Source organism: Teleopsis dalmanni, chromosome 1 (assembly GCF_002237135.1).
Source record: "Teleopsis dalmanni isolate 2A chromosome 1, ASM223713v2, whole genome shotgun sequence".
Taxonomy (NCBI): domain Eukaryota; kingdom Metazoa; phylum Arthropoda; class Insecta; order Diptera; family Diopsidae; genus Teleopsis; species Teleopsis dalmanni.
The window spans coordinates 203,795,547-203,816,769 of record NC_051846.1 but is presented as its reverse complement, the minus strand read 5'-3'; the positions used below and the strand labels follow the sequence as shown (position 1 = coordinate 203,816,769).

The following is a 21,223-nucleotide window of genomic DNA, read 5'->3' as shown; positions in this document are numbered from 1 at the left end:
ATCTGGTTAGTTCTAATTTAAAGTAAAATGAAAGCGGTTGTAATTCGTCTATTTCTAATATTTTTCCTTGCAAGAGAAATATATTCACAAACAAATTATTGCAGTTCATCACTTTGTAGAGGAAAAAAACATATTGCATGTGGAAATAATGGTGTAGGTTCTGTACCAAAACTCATAAAAATGGGTGTACATTTTGATGGTTATTCCTTATTTCGTATTGCAGGCTTTTAGTTCAGCATGTGGAAGTAATGTGAAAATAATGCCAATATCAAGAAACCTCCGTAACGCTATAGTTAAAAAACATAATCAGTTACGGAATCAGGTTGCCGGTGGTAGTATATCGGGATATCGAGCTGCCACACGTATGGCGACAGTGCGTTGGAATAATGAATTAGCTAAATTAGCTGTGTTAAATGTAAAGCAGTGCGTGATGAAACATGACCAGTGTCGAAGCACCAATAGTTTTAAATATGCCGGACAGAATTTGGCAAATTCAGCTTGGTATGGTACTACTAAAACGGTGCGATCTCTTGCAATGCAACACATACAGATGTGGTTCGATGAATATAAAGATGCTTCTATGAGTTATATTAATAGCTATTCAAATCCAACAAATGGGTGTGTATTTTGCAAACTCAAATTTCTGCAGTTTTTTACTTGAAAATATTGTATAATTATATTTTTAGTAAAAAGATTGGACATTTCACACAAATGGTTCAAGAGAAAGCTACACATTTGGGCTGTGGTATTTTACGCCAACAAAAAGGAAGATTTAGTTATCAATTCATTGCTTGCAATTATGCATACACTAATGTACTGGATCAGGCCGTTTATAATAGTGGGACTGTAGCATCAAGCTGCACCACAGGACGCAATAAAAATTATAAGAATTTATGCTCCACCGCTGAATCATATGATGTCAACACATTATCAGACGCATAAGTGCAATCAATGTGTATATGATTTATATACAAACCATACTTACATGCATACATTAATAAAATGTGAACGAGAAAATTATGTAGAATAATTCAAACTTTTGAATTATCTAGGATATAATTCATAAATGTCTCTATAGCTTCGGTTCAGTTTGTCAACATACCTGAATAAATGGTATTGAGTATATATATAAGATGGAAATACTATAATTGTACCACTTTATAGGTTTATATATCTGGGGTCACGTCACAGGCGTTTTCTTTATAGGCTGCAATTGGTTACGTTGCAACATTTCACGTCTTCGTTAGTTTTAAAACCATAAAAATGTCGGTGACATCATCTTTATATCAGTCTTCAAATAATCTAATTAAGTCCAAACCTGTTCGCTCACCTACAAATGATTACGGAAGGGCACCTAATGAAACATCATAAGCTATGTAAATAATTATAATACTTACATATGGCAACTAGTGTAAATGGTTTATCTGTGAATATTTAATAACACAATTTAATGGATATAAGCGTCCAGTGATGATAACACAACGCTGATACATTGTGTAGGTTGTAAGCTCTCTTCAAATTGTTTTTAGTGTTATCCAGATATTTCCTACAAATGTAGCTTTATTAATTTTATAAGGCATTACTCTAAAATAGATTATAAATGATTGAAATTAATTTTATTGTCACTCTGTATACTACAATCCATAGATATGCCTAAAAATACATCGAGTTTATTATTAATGCATGGGTTAGATGATATAATAACGCTTGAGGGTAAATTAAAGAGAAAAGCGCCCATACTTTAATCTATTTCAGGATAATCTACTTCGCGATGTCATGTTTAAAGTTTTTCATAATGACAGTAAGGTTCTGAATTATGAAAAATATATTTAAATCGACTCAGCGACGATCCCTGCGTATTTTTCGGAAATAAATTATTATTTCTTTAATTATTTACAGGTGTTAAAATCTTTTGCAGTTATTTTTTATGAACATCCCATAATTTTAAAAACAAAAATTTTAAGTATGAATTTGTATCTTCTGTATTGAAAAGATCAAGATGCTTACATTTATTAATATCCACAATTTAAAGAAATGTGAAATCAAAATGCTTTATTCATATCTAATTGAAGGGAGTCGAACTCCTATATAAATATACGTATATACATATATATGTATATATTTTTATATATATAGATTTATATATACATAAATTTCATGTAATTCCGTTTTTTACTTTTAGGACCATTTTTACTGATGTGACACGTCTCTTTCGACCCTTACCATAAAGTTTTGCAAAGCTACTCGTATTACGAAAACAGACACAACCTATTTATTTATGTTTACGTATTACAGGTCTTTAAAAATACCAACTTGTAGTTTTCCTATCAGATGTAAGGTAACCACATTATCACACATGAATTCCATCCCGGATAAAATTAAATTTTTTTTTCGTGTAATCTATCGCACTCTTTTACGAGTTAACAATGTAATCGGTTTGACACATCTATCGCCCTTAAGTTCCCTGGAGTTCAATTGTGTTTCACACTGTATATACTATATGCCAATCTTGATAAAAAAAAATTATTTATCTATACTATCAACAAATTTCCCATGTTAAATTATTAGTCGTGATAGTATACGTTTAATAATAACTTATTAGTTGATGAATGGGGATACCATTATATCATTATACCATTATTACGTGAAGAATGAAGAATACAGGAGGACAAAGCACAAAGTACAACGACTAACGAGGGTTTAGAAGAATCAGTCGGTAATAAATAAAATAGATAGGTGGAGTTGAAAAGGTTGAAAAAAAAACAGCCAGAACGGGCGGCTATTATATGATTGGCTGAAGTATTTTAAGAACTATTAGGTCAAGGGAGAAGATTAAATGCTATCCATTATTTTCTTAATTTTCTAAAACTTAAATAATTCAATCGCACTTAATAATTTTAAAATATAATAAATAAAAGTTTTTAATATTTTTTTAAGTGTACCAATTGTTTTAATAATTTAACAAATTTGTTTTTAATAAATATTTTATTAAATATATTATTATAATCAAAATATTATGACGCACTTAACTGCGTTAAAGTGTTAGTATCCTATTATTCTGAAAGGGTGGTGTGGGTACGTGATACTATGAAAAACGTTATGCTCCCAAATGTTTCATTTGAAAAAAAAACGCGCACAAAACCTTTGATTTCAATGTTTCTATAAATCTATGTTTTTGTTTTCGACATAATAATCTACTTTTTTTGGCCAAAATTAAGAAACTAATTATTATAAAACAATATTGTATACAATTATTGTTATTGGAAGCACTTGTATAAATACTTGTGGTGTTGTGGTGTATTCTATTTGAAGGAAAAATTGGTATATAAACATCTCAAATATCGAATTAGATCAGTTAATTACTTTCAAAGATGTCTAGAGCACTGTGTTTAAAATTAATCGGCGTTTTTAGTTTCGCGCTTTTAATCGAACTAACTTTGTCGACTAACTATTGCAGTTCTACATTATGTAAATCCGGTGCAACGCATATTGCCTGCAATAACAACGGAGTAAGTGAAATCTATAATATATATGTGCTTACTGATTTATTTAAATTTTAATTATTTTATATAAAAATAACACAATTTTCGATATATTTCATTGTAATATCAAGATGCTCTATTGCTTTTGGGACTGAGGAGCACAATAGAATATCATTCTCTTGATATTATATATTGATTGTATATTCTTATATCTTATATTATTTAAAGTTTATTTCATGCTATGAAGTTCTCAAAATTTAAATAATGTTGAATATTATGTATAATATACATGATATCTTGTATTAAGGTGCTTTACCTTTGAATGTTGGTTTTTTGATCCAAAAAATATATAAAAGCCTTTGGTTGGTGAGATTCCATTATCAGTACGAGTACCTATTGAAACACACGGTCTCAAGGAGTCGAATATTCGAAAAAACTTATAAAAATTATTCCGAACATCTCAAAAACGATTGATTTATTTAGCCAGTAAGCAATTTTTGTTCATTCAATATCATTTAGCTTGATGTATAATGTTCCTCCGTACTTTAAAGGGTTCAGAAATCATGATGGTGTGGAATTCTATTAATTTTTTTATTTCAAACGCGTGTTTTCTATTACAAGAAATCTCTTACTATAAAAGAACTATCATTCAATAGAAAAGTAATAATAGTGAAGAAATTTTTATATTCAAAAACTCAATTTTTAATCCAGTGAATTCTCGGACTGTTACGGATACTACAAAAGTATTATTGTTTTAATAAAATCAAATTTATTATAGAAAATTTCTTTTAATTTAGGCCATAGTTGTTATTGTAATAACATTACATTTTTCATACAAGCACAACTTTTCCATAATTATCATTCACAATCCGTTCTAATATAATATTATATAAAAATTTATTTTGAATATATTAAGGCGTTTGCATCGGCATGTTCCAGCGATGCGAAAATCGTGCCCATGACAGCTGCATTAAAAAAAGCTTTGCTGAATAAACATAACACCCTCAGGAATACTATTGCATCTGGAAAATTAAATGGATATAAGGCCGCTAAACGTATGGCGACTATAGTTTGGGATGCAGAATTAGCCAAGTTGGCTGAATTAAATGTTAAGCAATGCGTCATGAACCATGATGAATGTCGTAATACTGATAAATTTAAGTTCGCTGGTCAAAACTTGGCCTACAGTGGCTGGTCTGGTACTACCAAAACCGTACAATCTGTTGCCGTTTCACATGTACAATTGTGGTACAATGAATATAAGGATTGTTCAATGTCATACATTAACAGTTACAAGAGTCCCACAAATGGGTAATTTTTTTATTGTATTTTATTATGATTTTTTTATTATTTTTATAATTTTTAAAATAATCATTTATATTTCTAACTTACAGTAAAGCAATTGGTCACTTCACACAAGTAGTCCAGGAGAAGGCAACACATATGGGTTGTGCCATTTTGCGCCAAACTAAAAGTGGTACCACATACCAGTTTATTGCTTGCGATTATGCGTACACAAATGTTCTGGGTAAGCCCATTTATACTAGTGGTACTGCAGCTTCAGGTTGCAAAACTGGTAGAAATCCAAACTTTAAATCTTTATGTACTACTAAAGAAGTGTATAATGTAAATTCTTAAAAATATATTTAAATTTTTTTATACGAAATTAAAAAAATATTGTTTTTAATTAATTAATGAGTGTATATTGTTGTTCTAACTCTTACTAAGGATTCTGCAAGTAACTGATTTGTTCTTCTCTTATAATCTCATTTCGCCTTTTATAAACAATTTCTTCACCTTCAAATATTTATATCAACATAAGAAAGTTCAATAGTCAAGTGGTTAGCAACCCTGATCATTGCTACTGAGTTCCGTGTTCGAATCCGAATGAGAGCAAATGATTTTAATAAATAATTTAAAACGAATGTGTCTTTAATAGATATTACGCTCTGTTTCACTTAAATAATGTAAATAATTATAATTAACAACTTTTATTATATTCGTAGTTAAAGCAGTTCCGATTCGATTTCTAAAAAGAGAGATATTAATTTATATTAATAAAAATGTAAATATATCAAATTTCAGAAATTGTTATTATAAATAATCTCTTAACAACATTGCTAAACTGTATCTAGACATAATCCTATTAATAACCATTTCTAGTTCTGAAATAATAAATGATATAAAACTCAGATTATATTGGTTCTTTAAAGAACTACAAATCAGATATGCTGTAACCCATGACTTCATATAACCCATTACCACCGATTTGCAAATGTTTTTTCATTCGCAACATTTAAACCCTAATAATGCATGTTATGCATGTATAGAAACATTGCAAATGGCTTTAGCAACATTTGATATAAACATATATTGTTCCGTCTATGTATAAGCTGCAATTTCATTATTGATTTTATCACTAATTCATTGTAAATGATTGCATGTATTTTTTGTAAAAATTCACTTAAATACATTCATGTAAATATATAAATATATTGATATCAATAATGTAGTATACATGCCTGCCTTTATTCATACATATAGGTAAAAAATAATTAGAACGGTTGCAAATTTGTTAATAAAAGTACTGATAGGATTCTTAAAAGAAATATAGTTTTAGAAATAATACAAATAAATAGTTTATTAATTCATGTATTATAACATAGACCTTAAGCTTATGTACTCTTAATAACTCTTAATATACTCGTAGTTAAAGTAGTTCAAGTTCGATTTGTAAAAAGAGAGACTTTAATTTATATTTGCCTTAACCTTAATATTATTCTAATTATAAGAATGGGAATAGTTTCCGTAAAACACATCACAAACTATAATGGAAAAGGTATTCGTATACCTATATGGTAGATGGTTTAGACATAGTTGACCTAACTGCTTGAAGTATTCATCACGTGCTAATAGTAAATATAACTAATTTTTAACTAAAAAAATATATTTTATGTAAGAAATACCAGTCTTCCTAATTAGGGGTCTTGCTTAGAATTAATTATAATTATATTTTATTGAATATAACTTAATTGAAGAGCTCAATTTGCTCTCTTCTTCTAATGAAATCCAATAAATAATATGTTTAAAATACATGACTGGGGTTTAAGTTGACAGTATACAGAAATAACATTATTTATTTCTAGATGGACTTAGTTCTTATGTTAGCTTTGATATAGCTACTTTTTACTGTTATACTACTTTTATTGTTATAATATGGATAAGAGACTTTGAAAGAGCATTAGTAGTTATGATAGAAATAATTTCCTAGCTTTAACTTTTAGTTCTAAAAACTCTTAAACGATTTACTTATATATTTTCAAATAATCATTATTTATTAGTACATATATCTATCGTTTCCTTTCAATTAAAAGATGGAATGTATATTTATGAATTTACATTATATACTTCCGCAGTAGAACACAAGGACTTATAAGTTGCATCTTTGCCGGATGTGCAAGCTGAAGCTGCGGTACCACTAGTATAAACGGGACGGTTAATTACATTTGTGTATGCATAATTGCAAGCCGTATATTGTTCAGTGAAACCATTTTTAGTTTGACGTAAGATGGCGCAACCCATGCTTGTTGCTTTCTCCTGTACTACTTGCGTAAAGTGACCAATTACTTTCCTTTAAAGATAAATCGAATAAAATTCTAAGATTTGAAATAACACTTCCATAAAATTACCCATTTGTTGGATTGCTATAATTGTTAATATATGTCATTGAGCAATCCTTATATTCATCGAACCACATTTGCACATGTGAAACGGATACAGCCTGTACTTCCTTAGTTGTGCCAGACCACCCACTGTAAGCCAAGTTTTGACCAGCGAGCTTAAATTTGTCAGTATTACGACATTGGTCATGTTTCATGGCGCATTGTTTAACATTCAATTCAGCCAACATAGCTAATTCTGCATCCCAAACTATAGTTGCCATACGTTTGGCGGCCGTATATCCACTTAAATTGCCCGCTGCGACAGTGTTACGGAGGGTGTTATGTTTGTCGAGTAAGGCATTTTGTAGAGTGGTGGTCATTGATATGATATTTGCATCGCTGGCACAAGTTGATGCAAATGCCTTTAAGAGTTTGTATGGTTAAATACCCGTTTATAAATGGATTATTATTATAAATATTTCTCTAACTTTATTTAAGTTAAGCCTTTGTAATCTATTTTTATTTCTGATGAGATACTTACACCTGTGTTACCGCAGGCAACGTGCGTTCTACCAGAACCACATAATGTTGAACTGCAGTAGTCAGTAGCTGCACTTTGTTGCAAGACAACAGCAAGAATTGAAGCTGTTAAAAAAATTAAATGTAATGTTTTAGGCATATTTCAATTTTATTAACTGATCACCTTAAAGTGTCGAGATGATGCTTTTATACCTCTATTTTGATCGCTTATTCATTGCTAATATTTATACAACTGTTTTAAATAATTGAATAAAGGTACTTTTATGCAGAGTATTGGTATTTGATATAAGTCATTGCATAGTAATAAATAATGTTTGATATCAAAAATCGAAGAGCTGTAAGTTCAAAGAGAAACCAAAAGGGTTTTGAGTTAATTTACTTCTATTTTACTCTCACTTGTACTCTTAATCGTCTAAAAAATCCGTAAATATTGCATAACTTCACGTGTATTGACACATGTGAATACGTCATTGTATTGCACAGTGAAGATCTTCATTTCTTTAAAGCTGTACAAACAGAAGGCTGTCTTCCTTAAGATTAGGCCTTTAACAAAGAATAAAGAAATATTTACAGATCTTTCACATCTGGAGTGGAAATGCATATATGCGAAGATTATAAATTCCATCAATATTGCAAAATACTACTTTGTATTAATATATTGATAATAGTAACGTTTTACAGTGTTTAAATAGCCCTCGACTGCAACTACACTATGGTTACCATACATATCGAATGAAACTGATAAGGTTGCCTTTGTAAATGTATCTCTAGAGATGATGAATATTTCATTGTGTTCTCTTACATTTAAATGATGACTATTTATTTATATTATTATACATATATACAAAAAGCAAGTCAGTTACATTTTATATATTAAAGTTGTTTATATAGAATAATCTTAGAGTACTCATATAAATTATAAAGAAAAAAGAGAAATAATGTCAAGACTACTGATGAGAGCTATTTGGAAATACTCGAAACAGCTGTATGGTCAGTCAAAAATTCAATTAATTAAAAATAAATAAAAATTTTGTTGTTACAATTCACTACTGTTCGAAACCTTCCTATTAAGTATGATGGTTTCTATTTAGTAAAATAGTCACTACCGTTATAACTGATATTATAATCAAAATAACAAAAATTGTTTGTGGTATAGTAGAGTTAATAAAGGTAATAGCATGTTAGAGATGTGATGTTCTCATTGCTAATATATACACTGAATTCTGTATTTAATACTAATAGTTCTTAAATTAAACTTGTGGTTTTTTAAATTTTAGAGTTTTAAAAGAGCTAATATAAATTAATGATCTGAGTCAGAAATAGTTAATTGTACATTGAAACATATGTAAACGTTACAAAAGGGTGTGATCAAGGAGTAATAGGGTCTAATAAAAAATGTAAGGAAATGCTTTTCAAATATTACTGCTTTCAAATAAAACTGCAAAAATGAATTCATATCAATCACGTTAGCGTTACTAATGCGTACATTTAGTGTACAAGTAAGCTTGAATTAAAGCTAATAAGATAAGAATACCAGCTAATAGCACCATAAAAACAAACAAAAATTGGTGTAATAACAGTATTTTCTCTCCTTTTGTTTTAACTATTGTCTATAAGTAAATAAAACATTAATTAATAAAAGCAATATTTATTAAATAACATATATAAAACACAGACAAACTTAAATATATAGCATATATAATTCGTAATAGATAACAGTTTTGAAATAGATAAATTTTATCTACTCATATGGTATATTATTATTTAACAAATTATTTTCACCATCATCGTTTTCGTCGTATTCATAAACAGCTGTTTTCCAATCGCAAAGATTTGGATATTTCTCACTTATTTGATAGGTACATTTTGAAGCAGTACGACCAGTTTGGTATATGGGCTCTCCAATGATATTGGTGAAATCATAATTGCACGTCATGAGGAATTTGACATCATCAGGTTGGCTAGGTTCTCTATACCGTACTGCAGCACAACCAACGCGATGCGTACGATCAGCAACCATAAGTGTGAAGTGTCCTATCTTTTTGCTAAAAATATGAAAAGTAAAATGAAAAGTAAGAGTGAGTACATTATTTTAATATTGTGTTTATTATGCTTTATGATTTAAGATAGCAACAAGAGAGTGAAAGTAATTTCTTGATCAAATATATAAGATACTTCTTAAATAATGTAGAGAAGATGTGCATCATTTGTGAATTATAATACTATATATACATACAACAGGTTGTATTATTGACTTTAAAAAAAAACTAAAATCTTTCAAATTACATTTATATTAAAGATTACTGGTAAGTTATATGTTTGTATATTAAAATCAAAATCAAAGGTTTGAGTGCTCTTCAGGACAATATATGTTACATATATAATATATAGGTCTTCGAAATTCTTAAAAGCAGCATGGGACAATACCAATAATTTCTACAGAGCTCTCTCGGAGCTAAGTCAATCGCATTACTTAATGCGAGCATTTCTCATAAAGTTGCAGCTTTGCTTCGATTTATCCTTTCCATACGTAGCGTATATATTATATAGAATGTTAGCAAGCCATTTATATTTTCTTGGTAGTTGATAGTTGTCTGGTTCTTAATCGTAATACAATGTGTGATTTTGTTTTAGTGTTTTGAATACTTAGAAGTTAATCACTGTTGGAGGCATATAGCTTCAGCTCAAACTGCAATACAAAAGTATAATATAAACGTTGGTGTTGAGCAATTTCGTTGTTGTGCTGAAGGAAATCTTTGCAGATCTTTGCAGATCTCTATAGGATAGTATGAAAATAGTCTTGCGCTTATAAGACTCTTTTGCATATTGTGTCTAAATCGTTTAACCAAATGTGTTTTCTTGCTATTTGCTAATTATTTCTGACTTAATAACATCGATAACATTATTTAATAACAGCAGGACAAGTACACTTTAAAGTTCTTGTCGTACTTCAAAGGGTTTTTCGATGGCGTCTGTAGCGTTCCTCCTTTATTCCTCCTTTCTCCGTTCCTCCTTAATTCAACCTTAGTAGAAAGCTTTAGTTCACTGTTGCTATTTTTTGGATACTACAACTACTAATAATTGAAAAATTATTTTTTCCATAATTATATTTCTTTATAGATTTCCTTAAATACACTTGCATGAAAATGTGGTTTTTTAGCATTCATTGCGATCTTCGGTATCTTTTATCTTCCTTTGTTTTGAATAGTAAATAAAGAGACTCTGACACTTGGCACTAAATGCAAATATTGTATTAAAATTATTGTACAAATATTTCATATATTAATTAAAAACATTGACTATAAATAAAATATTTAACATTTTTAAAATAGCATACGTCAGCAATTAGCAAATAAAACGAAAATGCAATAAATTGTATTAATGAAAGATAATAACATATATAAAAGTCAACACAATATTGTTTAGAAACTAATTTGTTTTTTTTTATTGATAAACTGTACATTAAATTTAATCAAATGTTTTTTAAAGTACTTATTATGAAAATATCGTTACTGATATTCACTATTTAGTTTTAATTTATGTATCAGAATTGCTATTCATAGTGACTTCTAAGCATATATACGAGTACATGATCAAGGGACGACTATCGCTTCATCGAAGTCTTATGTGCAATATAGCACTCAAGACTTGAGTGCAAACAGAACTATCAAAATATAATAATAAATGCTTAGAGCTCACAATCGTGATACTGTATATCTGTACAATTGTCCTAGATCTTTTACTAAACTCAAACTAATGCTGAGGAAGTATATTTTGCACCAACAGTTATATCAGATCATACGCTTAGTTATTAATTATTTGTAGTTTTTTTTAAATAGTATTGAAAGGAACAAAAGGTTATAATTTATTAGTTATTTTTGAAATAGTAATAAAAGAATTCAGTACTAATTCATTCAGAACACTATATTTTTCTTTTTAATAGGGATCACAAAATTTAAGAATAATAAACTGTATGATTATTTTAATACGGTTTATGCATATAATGAATTGTATAAGTGCATAGGTACATTATATCGGCTATAATACATATATATAATTACTTAGAAATTTTTTGTGCTTATTTTCTAAGATGTGAGGTCTCAGTGGACAAACTACAATGTTTATGCCTGCTAAATTTGGTTCACGGAACATTTTTAACAATCATATGGACCATAGGTTGGAAACCAATTCTCTATAGGATTAAGAAATTATTGTATAACTAGCTAGCATTAAAATATTTGTCGACAATGCTTTTGAAATTGAATACAGACATATTGAATATTGCACTGAGTTTTGGTTATATCTTTGTCTTACACACAATGCCCTCTTATACTTGTTCGATTTGTATGCGGTTAGTACAAGATTTTTCTTTCTATTCCCGGCTAGTCTGTGATTAAATTTTAAACTGTTTAAACGATATAGAATAAGTTACTAGAAGTGACTTCTGTTTTATTGCATAGTCGGCGAAAGAGGTTCACTGCTTTACAATTGGAATAAGAATATATAAAACAATACTAATATAATATAATACATACAATCATTTCTGTGATAATGTGATTCTTTAAAATAAAAATTACTCTTTAATTATAAGTAAATCTCAGACTGAAATTGATCAAAGGAACACATGACTATCTCATATCACTATTAAACTGATTTATTTTAAATTGATTTTAGTTCAATACATAGGATATTAATTAACAAGGCTGTTTCATATAATTTTTATTATATTAAGCTTCAGATCAATTCATATGTAAATATTTAACACATTATAATCATTAAACGTTATATTAAGATTTTAGAAAATAAAATCATTGTTTATCAAAAACATATACACAGTCTTTACTTTATAAAAAAAATAGCAGGTTCTTTAAGTAACGCATTTCATTATAAAAGAAATATTTGTCTAAGCAAACTGTATCTGAGGTTCTTGATTTGCTTAATATAAGCTTGCAGCAACAAGTTAGCCATAATGGCTCCATACCAGACTCCGTACCATACTCCATATTGGCTTAGCTCTTTGATGAGCAAGCGTGTATAGATTTTGTTAATTGAACGTAGCAAAACTAACTAGAAGATAAATTCTTTTTTAGTATCTGAGTTAATATGGAAATCCACACATGAAATACAAGCAATCCATAAATTCTAGCTATTCTTCGTGCTACTCAAAGCGCTGAAATAAAAGTATTTTTTTATTTATGCTATAACTTTTATTTAAAAACTCAACTCTTAACATAACTTTTATTGAAATTGAGTTGGTTAGCTTACAAAATATTAATAATATAAACAATATACAGATCATCACATTGGTGTGTATGTATGTTACTTGCTGGGGGCATATTCCCATTAACCAAACTGAAACCAAAAATATTGACATGCCAAGAACTCTAACGAACGTGCCGTAATCAAATTTCATTAATAAAACAAAAAATAGAAGGTTAAATTTTTAAAGAAAATAATATGTTTATTTTAGTAAAATATTTATATTTGAAAAAAATGCTACGTACATATTTTGTACTTTGTTTATTAGTTTACTATGCGTAACAAAAATAACATGGAAATTGTCAATCTGTGAGGACAAGTGTTTTTCAACTGAAAGATATTTTTATTATTGCATTACTTTCACTTTTATTACAAAAAAAGCAATAATTTAAAATAAATAAATAAAACCATACCCAAAAAACTACTTGATATATAAATCTCATATAAGAAACTATAATGGATCCATCAGGTGTAGATGTTCAATAAACGAAGATTAGTATTAAAAGTATGAATAAGGTAAAACATCACATAATAACAAACTTAATTAGAGCTCCATCCGTAAGTGGAATAATTAAATTAGGAAAGAAACCCAAAATTTTTATTCGAAATACCAGGAGATTTAAAAAACAATACATATTTTTTCTCGTAAATTCAACTAAATATAAGAAAGATAATTGTCAATAAAGTATATATTTCATTTGTTACATAGATAAATATACTTGTACAGAGCTCTTCTTAATATGCTCGCCAGATAAAAAATTCTCATTTCTTCCCAATACTTCTTTCTGATAGTTTCACTTGTTCACAAACTTAATGAAAAATTTTTTCATACCAAATGAATAGTTCTTGGGAATAGTTGCTCTTATGAAAGTGGACCGATATAAGACTATAAAGGTCAGTTAACGAATAGCTGTTAAAGAGCAACTGTTAGTAGATCATATAAATGGAGGGCAGAAATAAAAAATGGAAGACCAAACAACGTATTGGAGAAGATATTTTATTTGAACTTTTTAGAAATGATGTAAAGTAATAATCTTTGACAATAAAAGTGATATTTGTTATTAGCATCCAAGATAATATCGGTTTTCATAGCATACACGACTATAAGACGATATGGCGCCAAGTAAATATCGTTATTAATACCTTAGTTAATATCGGTTCTTACGGAATAATTGACTATGAAATAATGAAATAAACACAAGTTGTCCTGTTGGAAATCCTGTAGCTCGGGTTTGCGGAAGAGAGCTGACACCAGAACACCTGTTGTATCACTGTTCAGGCTTATCTAGATAAACATATCTTTCTTATTTATCGCTCTAACTTTAGTTTATTGAATGATGTGTCGATGTATCGATGTAACTTGTTCTTGAAAATTCTAAAGATCAGGTTGCGGCAGAGAGGTGACACCAGAACACCTGTTGTGTCACTGTGCATGCTTATCTAGATAAACATATATTTCTTATTTATAGCTCTAATTTTAGTTTATTCAATGATGTATTGATGTAACGTTAAAATTGTCTAAGTATTTGCATTTAGCAATAGACTCGGCTGACTATAAAATATCTAACCTTTTACTTAAAAGAAATGTGGACTTAAAACGTCCACATCTCTTAGGTAATTAAGCAGGATTTGATTCCCGTGCCACCTTATCTACGTATTACCCATATTATCAAAAATAGTATATATATTTATATATTTTTCACAAAGTATGAACAGAGTATTATTAAATTTGTCAACATATTTGCAATCAAGGCAAATATGTGTAGTCCATATCCTTAATTTTAACTGAGATAACCCATTTCGTATGACAGCATTTTTGTTCAGGTGAAATATTTCAGGTTTCTCATTCCAATCCATAGAATAGATTAAAGTTAAATCCATCGATAAAATACAGACAAAATATTTTTTGTTATATTCTTTAATAAATATTAATTATATATAGTTATGTTTAATTTAAACCTGAGATACATTTGTTGGTCTTTTCTTAAAAGACTTTTCTTTCTTTTCTTCTTTTGCTTAAATGTTTTTAGTGCATTTAATCTTCAATTCTCAACAAAATGTATTTTATTATATTACATTATTTATAGTATATTATTTTAAAATAAAAATTATTAATTGAACCAACCGATTTATGTGAATGAATTGCTAATATTTAATTAATTGATTCTGAGCATGAACCCAAAGCATAAGTGTGATTTGCAATTGATTTAACTCGATTATTTATGCTAATAAATACATTTTTTTTGGTTATAAATAAAAATGCTTGCTTATTAAATTGATTAATTGCTCGTAATTAAAAAACACAAAACGTTATTGTTTATATTTGTGAATTGCAATACGTTTTGTTGTTGCTTTACTAGCACTTATCTCAAGCAAGAGCAGATACAAAATTGCTAGCTTATCGTGTGTGAATTATTTTCATATGCAAATAAGCGAGAGTACATGTGAAGACGTTACCTGATACCTGAGCTATGGTATCCATTTAACAGATAGTTAGATTGTATCTATTTGATTAAAATGTTTTTTTTTATTAATTATTGTAGTTTGCTTCGTACAGATAAGCAAATTATTTTCAATAATTGTATTGTAATTGCATATCATGAAATATTTAGATAATTGTACATTGTATATCTATTCACGCTGCCGTACTTAAGCATAATTAACAAGTTAGTATTTTTTGTTTTTGGGGTGTATCTGCTGTTAAATTAATTATAAATTGCTGATAGGTCAGAAAATAAATAAAATACTTCCTCTTCCAAATGAACTGTGAAGAGAATGTAACGTGATTAAGAATATTTAAAGCGTTGAATAAGTCTTAAAAGTTCTTGAAGTATATTCTTTGAATTTAATAATTATTTCTATAAAATAGTGTGCATGTCTAATTAGTTATATTAGATTTTTTTCCTGACAGCTTTAAAGTCATCAGAGATGAAGAGATGATAGACAACGTCATTAATTCTTTGAATACCATTTGAGATTTTAGTTAAATTATAAAAATATTAAAGTTACTATAGTACATAGGGGCGTATAAATCTTTAAGAGGGGATTTTTGAAATCTATTATAAAGTTCATATAAAATAATTTAATTAATAAAAATTTATTGTAAATATTTTAGGAAGGAGGCAGTTTAAACCTTATTAGCTCCCTTCACATACGCTACTGAATGTATGTTTGTTTCTGCATATTTAATTGTTAAAAAAATGTTACCTTACCGGATGCAAGAAGAACTGATGTATTTATAAGACTTTTTATTTTTTAATGGTTCTAGTATTTTTATTAAAATAAAATATAAAAATAAAAATATTTTTATTTATATTTATATGTTTAAAGCTTTATCAGCAGTCTGTTTGTCATCGAGATTAGTAGAAGAATGTAAGGAATTTATCAGTAAACTAAGTGAGAAGTCCAAGGTTGCTCTAGTCTAGGTTCCCGGGCATTCTAATATTGTAGGAAATGTGCGCGCTGACGAACTTGCTAAACTAGGCGCTTCCTCCACGGATACTTCTATTTCGTACCCTGCTCCTGTCAGCTACGGGTGCAGGCTGATTTATGACCAATTTTTTGCGACAGGCAAATAGGGAGTGGACATTTACTGCCTCAGCAGCCAGGTTAAGGGCTACTTGGCCCATCTATTCCAAATATAGAACCTCTGACTTAATTTGTAGAAACAAATCTGAGATGTCTAGGTCCATAGGAAGACATGGAGTTAGACTCGGCCTTCCCTGTGGTACCTCTTGCAGTGCGTGTCTACCAGCTCTTGAAGATATGACACCAGAACACTTGATCTGGGGGCCCCCTTCTTCAACTCACTTAGCGATATCTCCAGCATTAGCATTAGTCAGATTCTCACCTTTGTTAATGCCTCTAGCTGGTTCTAGGTTGACCCTCTATCTACTACCCACTATTACGAGGTTTTTTGTGGACTCAAAACGGCTTTCTCTTTTAGCTAATTGGGGAGGTTTCGTCCTCCCGCCACCACAACTAACTATATTTATATGTATTTATTTATAATAGTTTATGTAATATAGTTTAATAGGAGGATTAGTTACTCGATAAAGAATTAAGCATTTTATTAAATTAGTTCAATTTTTTTTAGTCGATATAATATTATATCAAAATAAATTTTAAAGTCTTAAATTAATTATAAATTTAATGTATTTAAAACTTAGTAAGCTTTCATTACATCTTTTTATCATTTTCCATATAAAAAAATAATAAAACTCTTTAGAACTGTTGAGTCATTAACTTCTAACTTTCATTCAATATGAAAAAAATAATTAAATTTTTGTTATCTCTAATTAGTTGTTTTATTTTGTTGTCTATATAGAACAGTCGGATGAGTTATAATAAACCCTATGTTTATTCATTAACTTCAACTAAATAAATTCTGTTATTTCACAAAAACTTTAATTACAGCAGCAAACAACTAATTAACTCAGATACTAAATAGGTTTTACTAGACTGGTATACTAGAAGAAAAAACTAATCTAAATAAAAATAACATAAAAGATTTACTTTTCTGTGAATAAACTGCGAATAAACAAAATTACAAAACCGCAAATGAAAAGGCAAAAAGTCAACTATTATTTAAATTTGCTTAATAATTTTAATGTTGCAATGGTAAATTGTACCCTGAAAAGATTTTCCCATTCTGTTTGGCTTAAATCAAATTAGTGGAGAAATTTTAAAGCAGACGTAGCGTCCATCTTATGCAGAGAAAGTTGCAAAGGAAGGAACATAGGTCTGTGTAGGAAATACTGTTTCATTTATACAAGGAATAAGCCATTCAGAGATTTATTTAATTAATTCAAATATGATATAAATTGAAAGGATGAGCAAATAAAATATTTAAAATCACTGGTTAGAAGTTTTAAATTCCAGCTCCAGTTGTTAAGGTATAACATATATTGTGAATTTAGATATCAAAAAAATATCGAAAATATAATCTATTCCATTGTCTTAACTTGGCATCAGTTTTTCAGTAACAGTTGCTAATCAAAACTGTCAACTAAAGTATTATATATTAAGTTTAATGTTTGCTGTTGTGCTATAACTATCGTTTAACAACCGCGGAACGTATCACAATTATAAAAATACTACAAATATAGTAATTCTATAGAAAGAATATTTCCAATCAAAATTTGTTCAGTGAATAGGCTCGTTTTTTAATTGGTGAATATATCAGCAAACACAGTTGTTGTATTTGGGGTACTAAAATTTCACATATTGTTATAAAATCATTGTATCAACATAAAGTCACTTGTAATAGTACATTTTTTTGAAAATTACGTAGTTTTGACACAAATTGTCAATTCTGAACACTTAAGCTAAATGGTTAAGAAATCGCTCTCTGACGTGATACTGAATATGTGGATGTGGATGATATTGTGTCACTGTCGTAAGTTATACAAGACATCCTGCTTTGTTCGAAAGGATATAAAATTTCATCTTAATGGTAATATAAATTGACCACCAAGATCATACAATTTGAATGTTTGCAACTTTATAATTGTGTTTGTATAGACAATCCAATGCAGCAAAGTACTCTACAGTGCTCCGTGTGCTCTGCATTGTTTTGCAGTGCTTCCCAGTGTTTTACAGTGCTTCACAGCAAAATTTTTTATGTATATTACTATATTACTAGCACTGTCAACTACTGATGTGTTAATATAGTTAACTTAAGTCTTTTATGTAGTCTATTGACTGCAATTACTAAACTTGGAATGGAGATTATTTTTAAGGTCATTTAATTCAAAATTAACTACTTCATATAACTTGAATAATGTGTTCAAATTTGACACGAATATAAGTAATGTCTTATGTTTATACTTGGGTATATACTATTAGTAATGACTGTTGTACTTGTATAGTTTTCATTTGAATAACTGAAACATTAGTTTAAAATTATAATAAATTACAATTATTACAATAATTATAGTTAATAAATAATAAATAACATCTCAATCACAATTCCCAGGAAAGATGTTTTTAAACACTTTAAGTCAGTCACTTACCGTTCAGGGTGCGGATGATAGCTATCAATAAATGTTTGATCAGCATCACGATATTCTTTAAACCAATTAAGTATAAATGCCTTCATGCGTTTCGAGTGCGATTTGAATTCACGGCCAATCCAAAAGTAACCAATATTTTGACCACTGAATAGATAATTGGGTGTATTGCGACATTGATCATGTGCGAATTGACAACGTTTAACGTGCAGCATCGCAAGATGCTCCAACTCAGTGTCCCATTTAAGTAGTGGCATGTGGGAAGCAGGTTTGTAGCCCTCAAGTTCGCCAGAAGCTATGCGTGATCTTGCTAAATTATGCATATCTAAGATGAGATTGCGACGACGCTCGTTCATGTCAAGAAGTCGTGGCTTAACACCGCAAGCTGGTCCAAATTCGCCATTGTTATGACAAGCGATGTGAGGCATTTGATTTATATGAGTGCCATTGTAAAATTCACAAAGGCTTGGCTCACAATATGGTTCACTTGAATTTGTTATTGTTGTTGATAATTGTGGCATAAAATTTAATATAGCTGTTTCTTGAACTTTAGTGGTTGTATTACGTGCAGTTGAATTTTCTGCTGCAACATAGCAGAGCAAATAATGCAATAACACTAGTGTTAAAATTCTATAATATTTTGTTGATATTTGCAACATTTTATAATAACTAATTTTAATATTAATTTTATAAGAAACTTTATAAGCTTTTTTGTTGCTTATAACTATTTTGAAATTCCAACCGTTCACAAGAGTTCTTCAATTTTGACTGATCACTTACAATATTTTCTTTAAAAACGAAGTTTATTAATTTATTGTTGTGCCTTGTTTTGTCTTTATTGTGCTCTACGGTTAGAGTAAACATGTTGCTGGCGTGAATAAGTTGCTAGCGTGAATAAGTTGCTAGCGTGAATATGTTGCTAAAGTCAACATGTAGCTGTCGTGATTTTTAGTAAAGGGGAACATGTTTCGATCATGTTTATAATCAAGCACAAATACAAAGCGGTTGTAAACATTTGCATTAGATTTCAAATAATTTTAATTAGCAGCAACATTAGTCAGATCAGTCAATGACCCGTTTAAAGCATAAATTAAAGTTTGATAAGCATTTCAAGTTTTTATGGCTTAATATACATATTATATAGGTAAATGCAAATTAAATAAGTGGTAAGCAAACTTTGATAATATTATTATTTTTATTATTATTGATTAATTATGCAGAGTAAATTCACTGAAAGTGTCAACAAACTATAAACAAAATTGCTATTCACTCTTAAGTTTATAAGCTCTTAAATCATAAGTATTTTATATAAATCAAAATGGTTATTATGACATAAAATAATTAATGAAATAAACTTATTTCGACTCGAGGATACAAAAAAAAAATTACCTCCCGGCATAGACTCTGTTTTAGTGACAAAAAAATGTTTTATAAATTCTCAACAGTTCTTAATCACTTGAAATGTTGCTGGCAAGATTTACATTAATATGCTCAGAAGTGGTTTGGTAATTACACCATCAGTCGCTTGCTTCTTAGTCGCTTGAAGAATGTTGCTAGAATTTATTTTCATGGCGGTGATGCTACTTCTTGGTTCGTATTTCTTTTTTACATTTCTTCTGAATTCAAACAAAGGCTATTTGCATATAAATGAAATTAATTGCCAATGATTAGTAAATATTTTTATTATTTTTTTTAAGCGTTTGCGAATGATTTTACCAGTGGAGTGAATGATGAACATGTTTCTTCGAAGTAACAATCTTTAACTGAGGGAATTTCATTTCTGCAAATGTATCTGCTTCAATAAAAAAATTTCTTTGTATTCAATATAGAAATATATCTTTTTATTAGTTTACTTATAACACATTTAGTCATTTATATAGTATTTATTTATATTTATAGCATTTATTTGCATTTTTGTTCATGTTAATGTTTTAAAACTCATGATATTTCAATTGAAACTGAAATGATGGCGTTGACTTTAATTGTTCTTGGCATTCAAAATAATAAGCTAATAATTTTAATTGTTGTTATTGTAATTGCTGAGTGTACAAGGTAGCAGACAAACCTTTCTTCAACATAATCAAAATAATTTGTATACAATTATTAACTGATTTCAGTGATCTTACTGATTACCTGTAATTATATTTATTGATAAAGTTGTAATTGTGCGCTGTCATTGTGGAAGATTAAGTATAATATAATGGTGTATATTTCCTCTTTGTGTTTGAAGTTTGATGATAAGTAAATTAATTTTAAATAAAAAGATAAA

General features: G+C 28.8%; 4 protein-coding genes across 6 annotated transcripts in view; 2 read left to right on the top strand and 2 right to left on the bottom strand.

The window, feature by feature from the left end:
- Window positions 1-21,223, bottom strand: part of LOC119671448 (TATA-box-binding protein-like) — a 162,243-nt gene that overhangs the window by 77,240 nt on the left and 63,780 nt on the right. The gene's annotated exons all lie outside the window — the stretch shown is intronic.
- On the top strand, window positions 28-1,010 carry LOC119667096 (antigen 5 like allergen Cul n 1-like). Its single transcript, XM_038076382.1, has 3 exons — window positions 28-153; window positions 224-618; window positions 687-1,010. Exons 1-3 carry the CDS (start codon window positions 28-30, stop codon window positions 940-942), a joined length of 777 nt encoding a protein of 258 aa, XP_037932310.1. The 3' UTR covers window positions 943-1,010.
- LOC119667095 (antigen 5 like allergen Cul n 1-like) lies at window positions 3,372-5,120 on the top strand. The gene is made up of 3 exons (XM_038076379.1): window positions 3,372-3,509; window positions 4,399-4,793; window positions 4,877-5,120. The coding sequence occupies exons 1-3, from the start codon at window positions 3,372-3,374 to the stop codon at window positions 5,118-5,120; spliced, it is 777 nt and encodes a 258-aa protein (XP_037932307.1).
- On the bottom strand, window positions 6,795-19,628 carry LOC119667094. The gene is made up of 5 exons (XM_038076378.1): window positions 18,958-19,628; window positions 9,432-9,729; window positions 7,686-7,826; window positions 7,172-7,566; window positions 6,795-7,113 (listed from the first exon to the last, which is right to left on the bottom strand). The coding sequence occupies exons 1-5, from the start codon at window positions 19,611-19,613 to the stop codon at window positions 6,870-6,872; spliced, it is 1,734 nt and encodes a 577-aa protein (XP_037932306.1). The 5' UTR covers window positions 19,614-19,628; the 3' UTR covers window positions 6,795-6,869.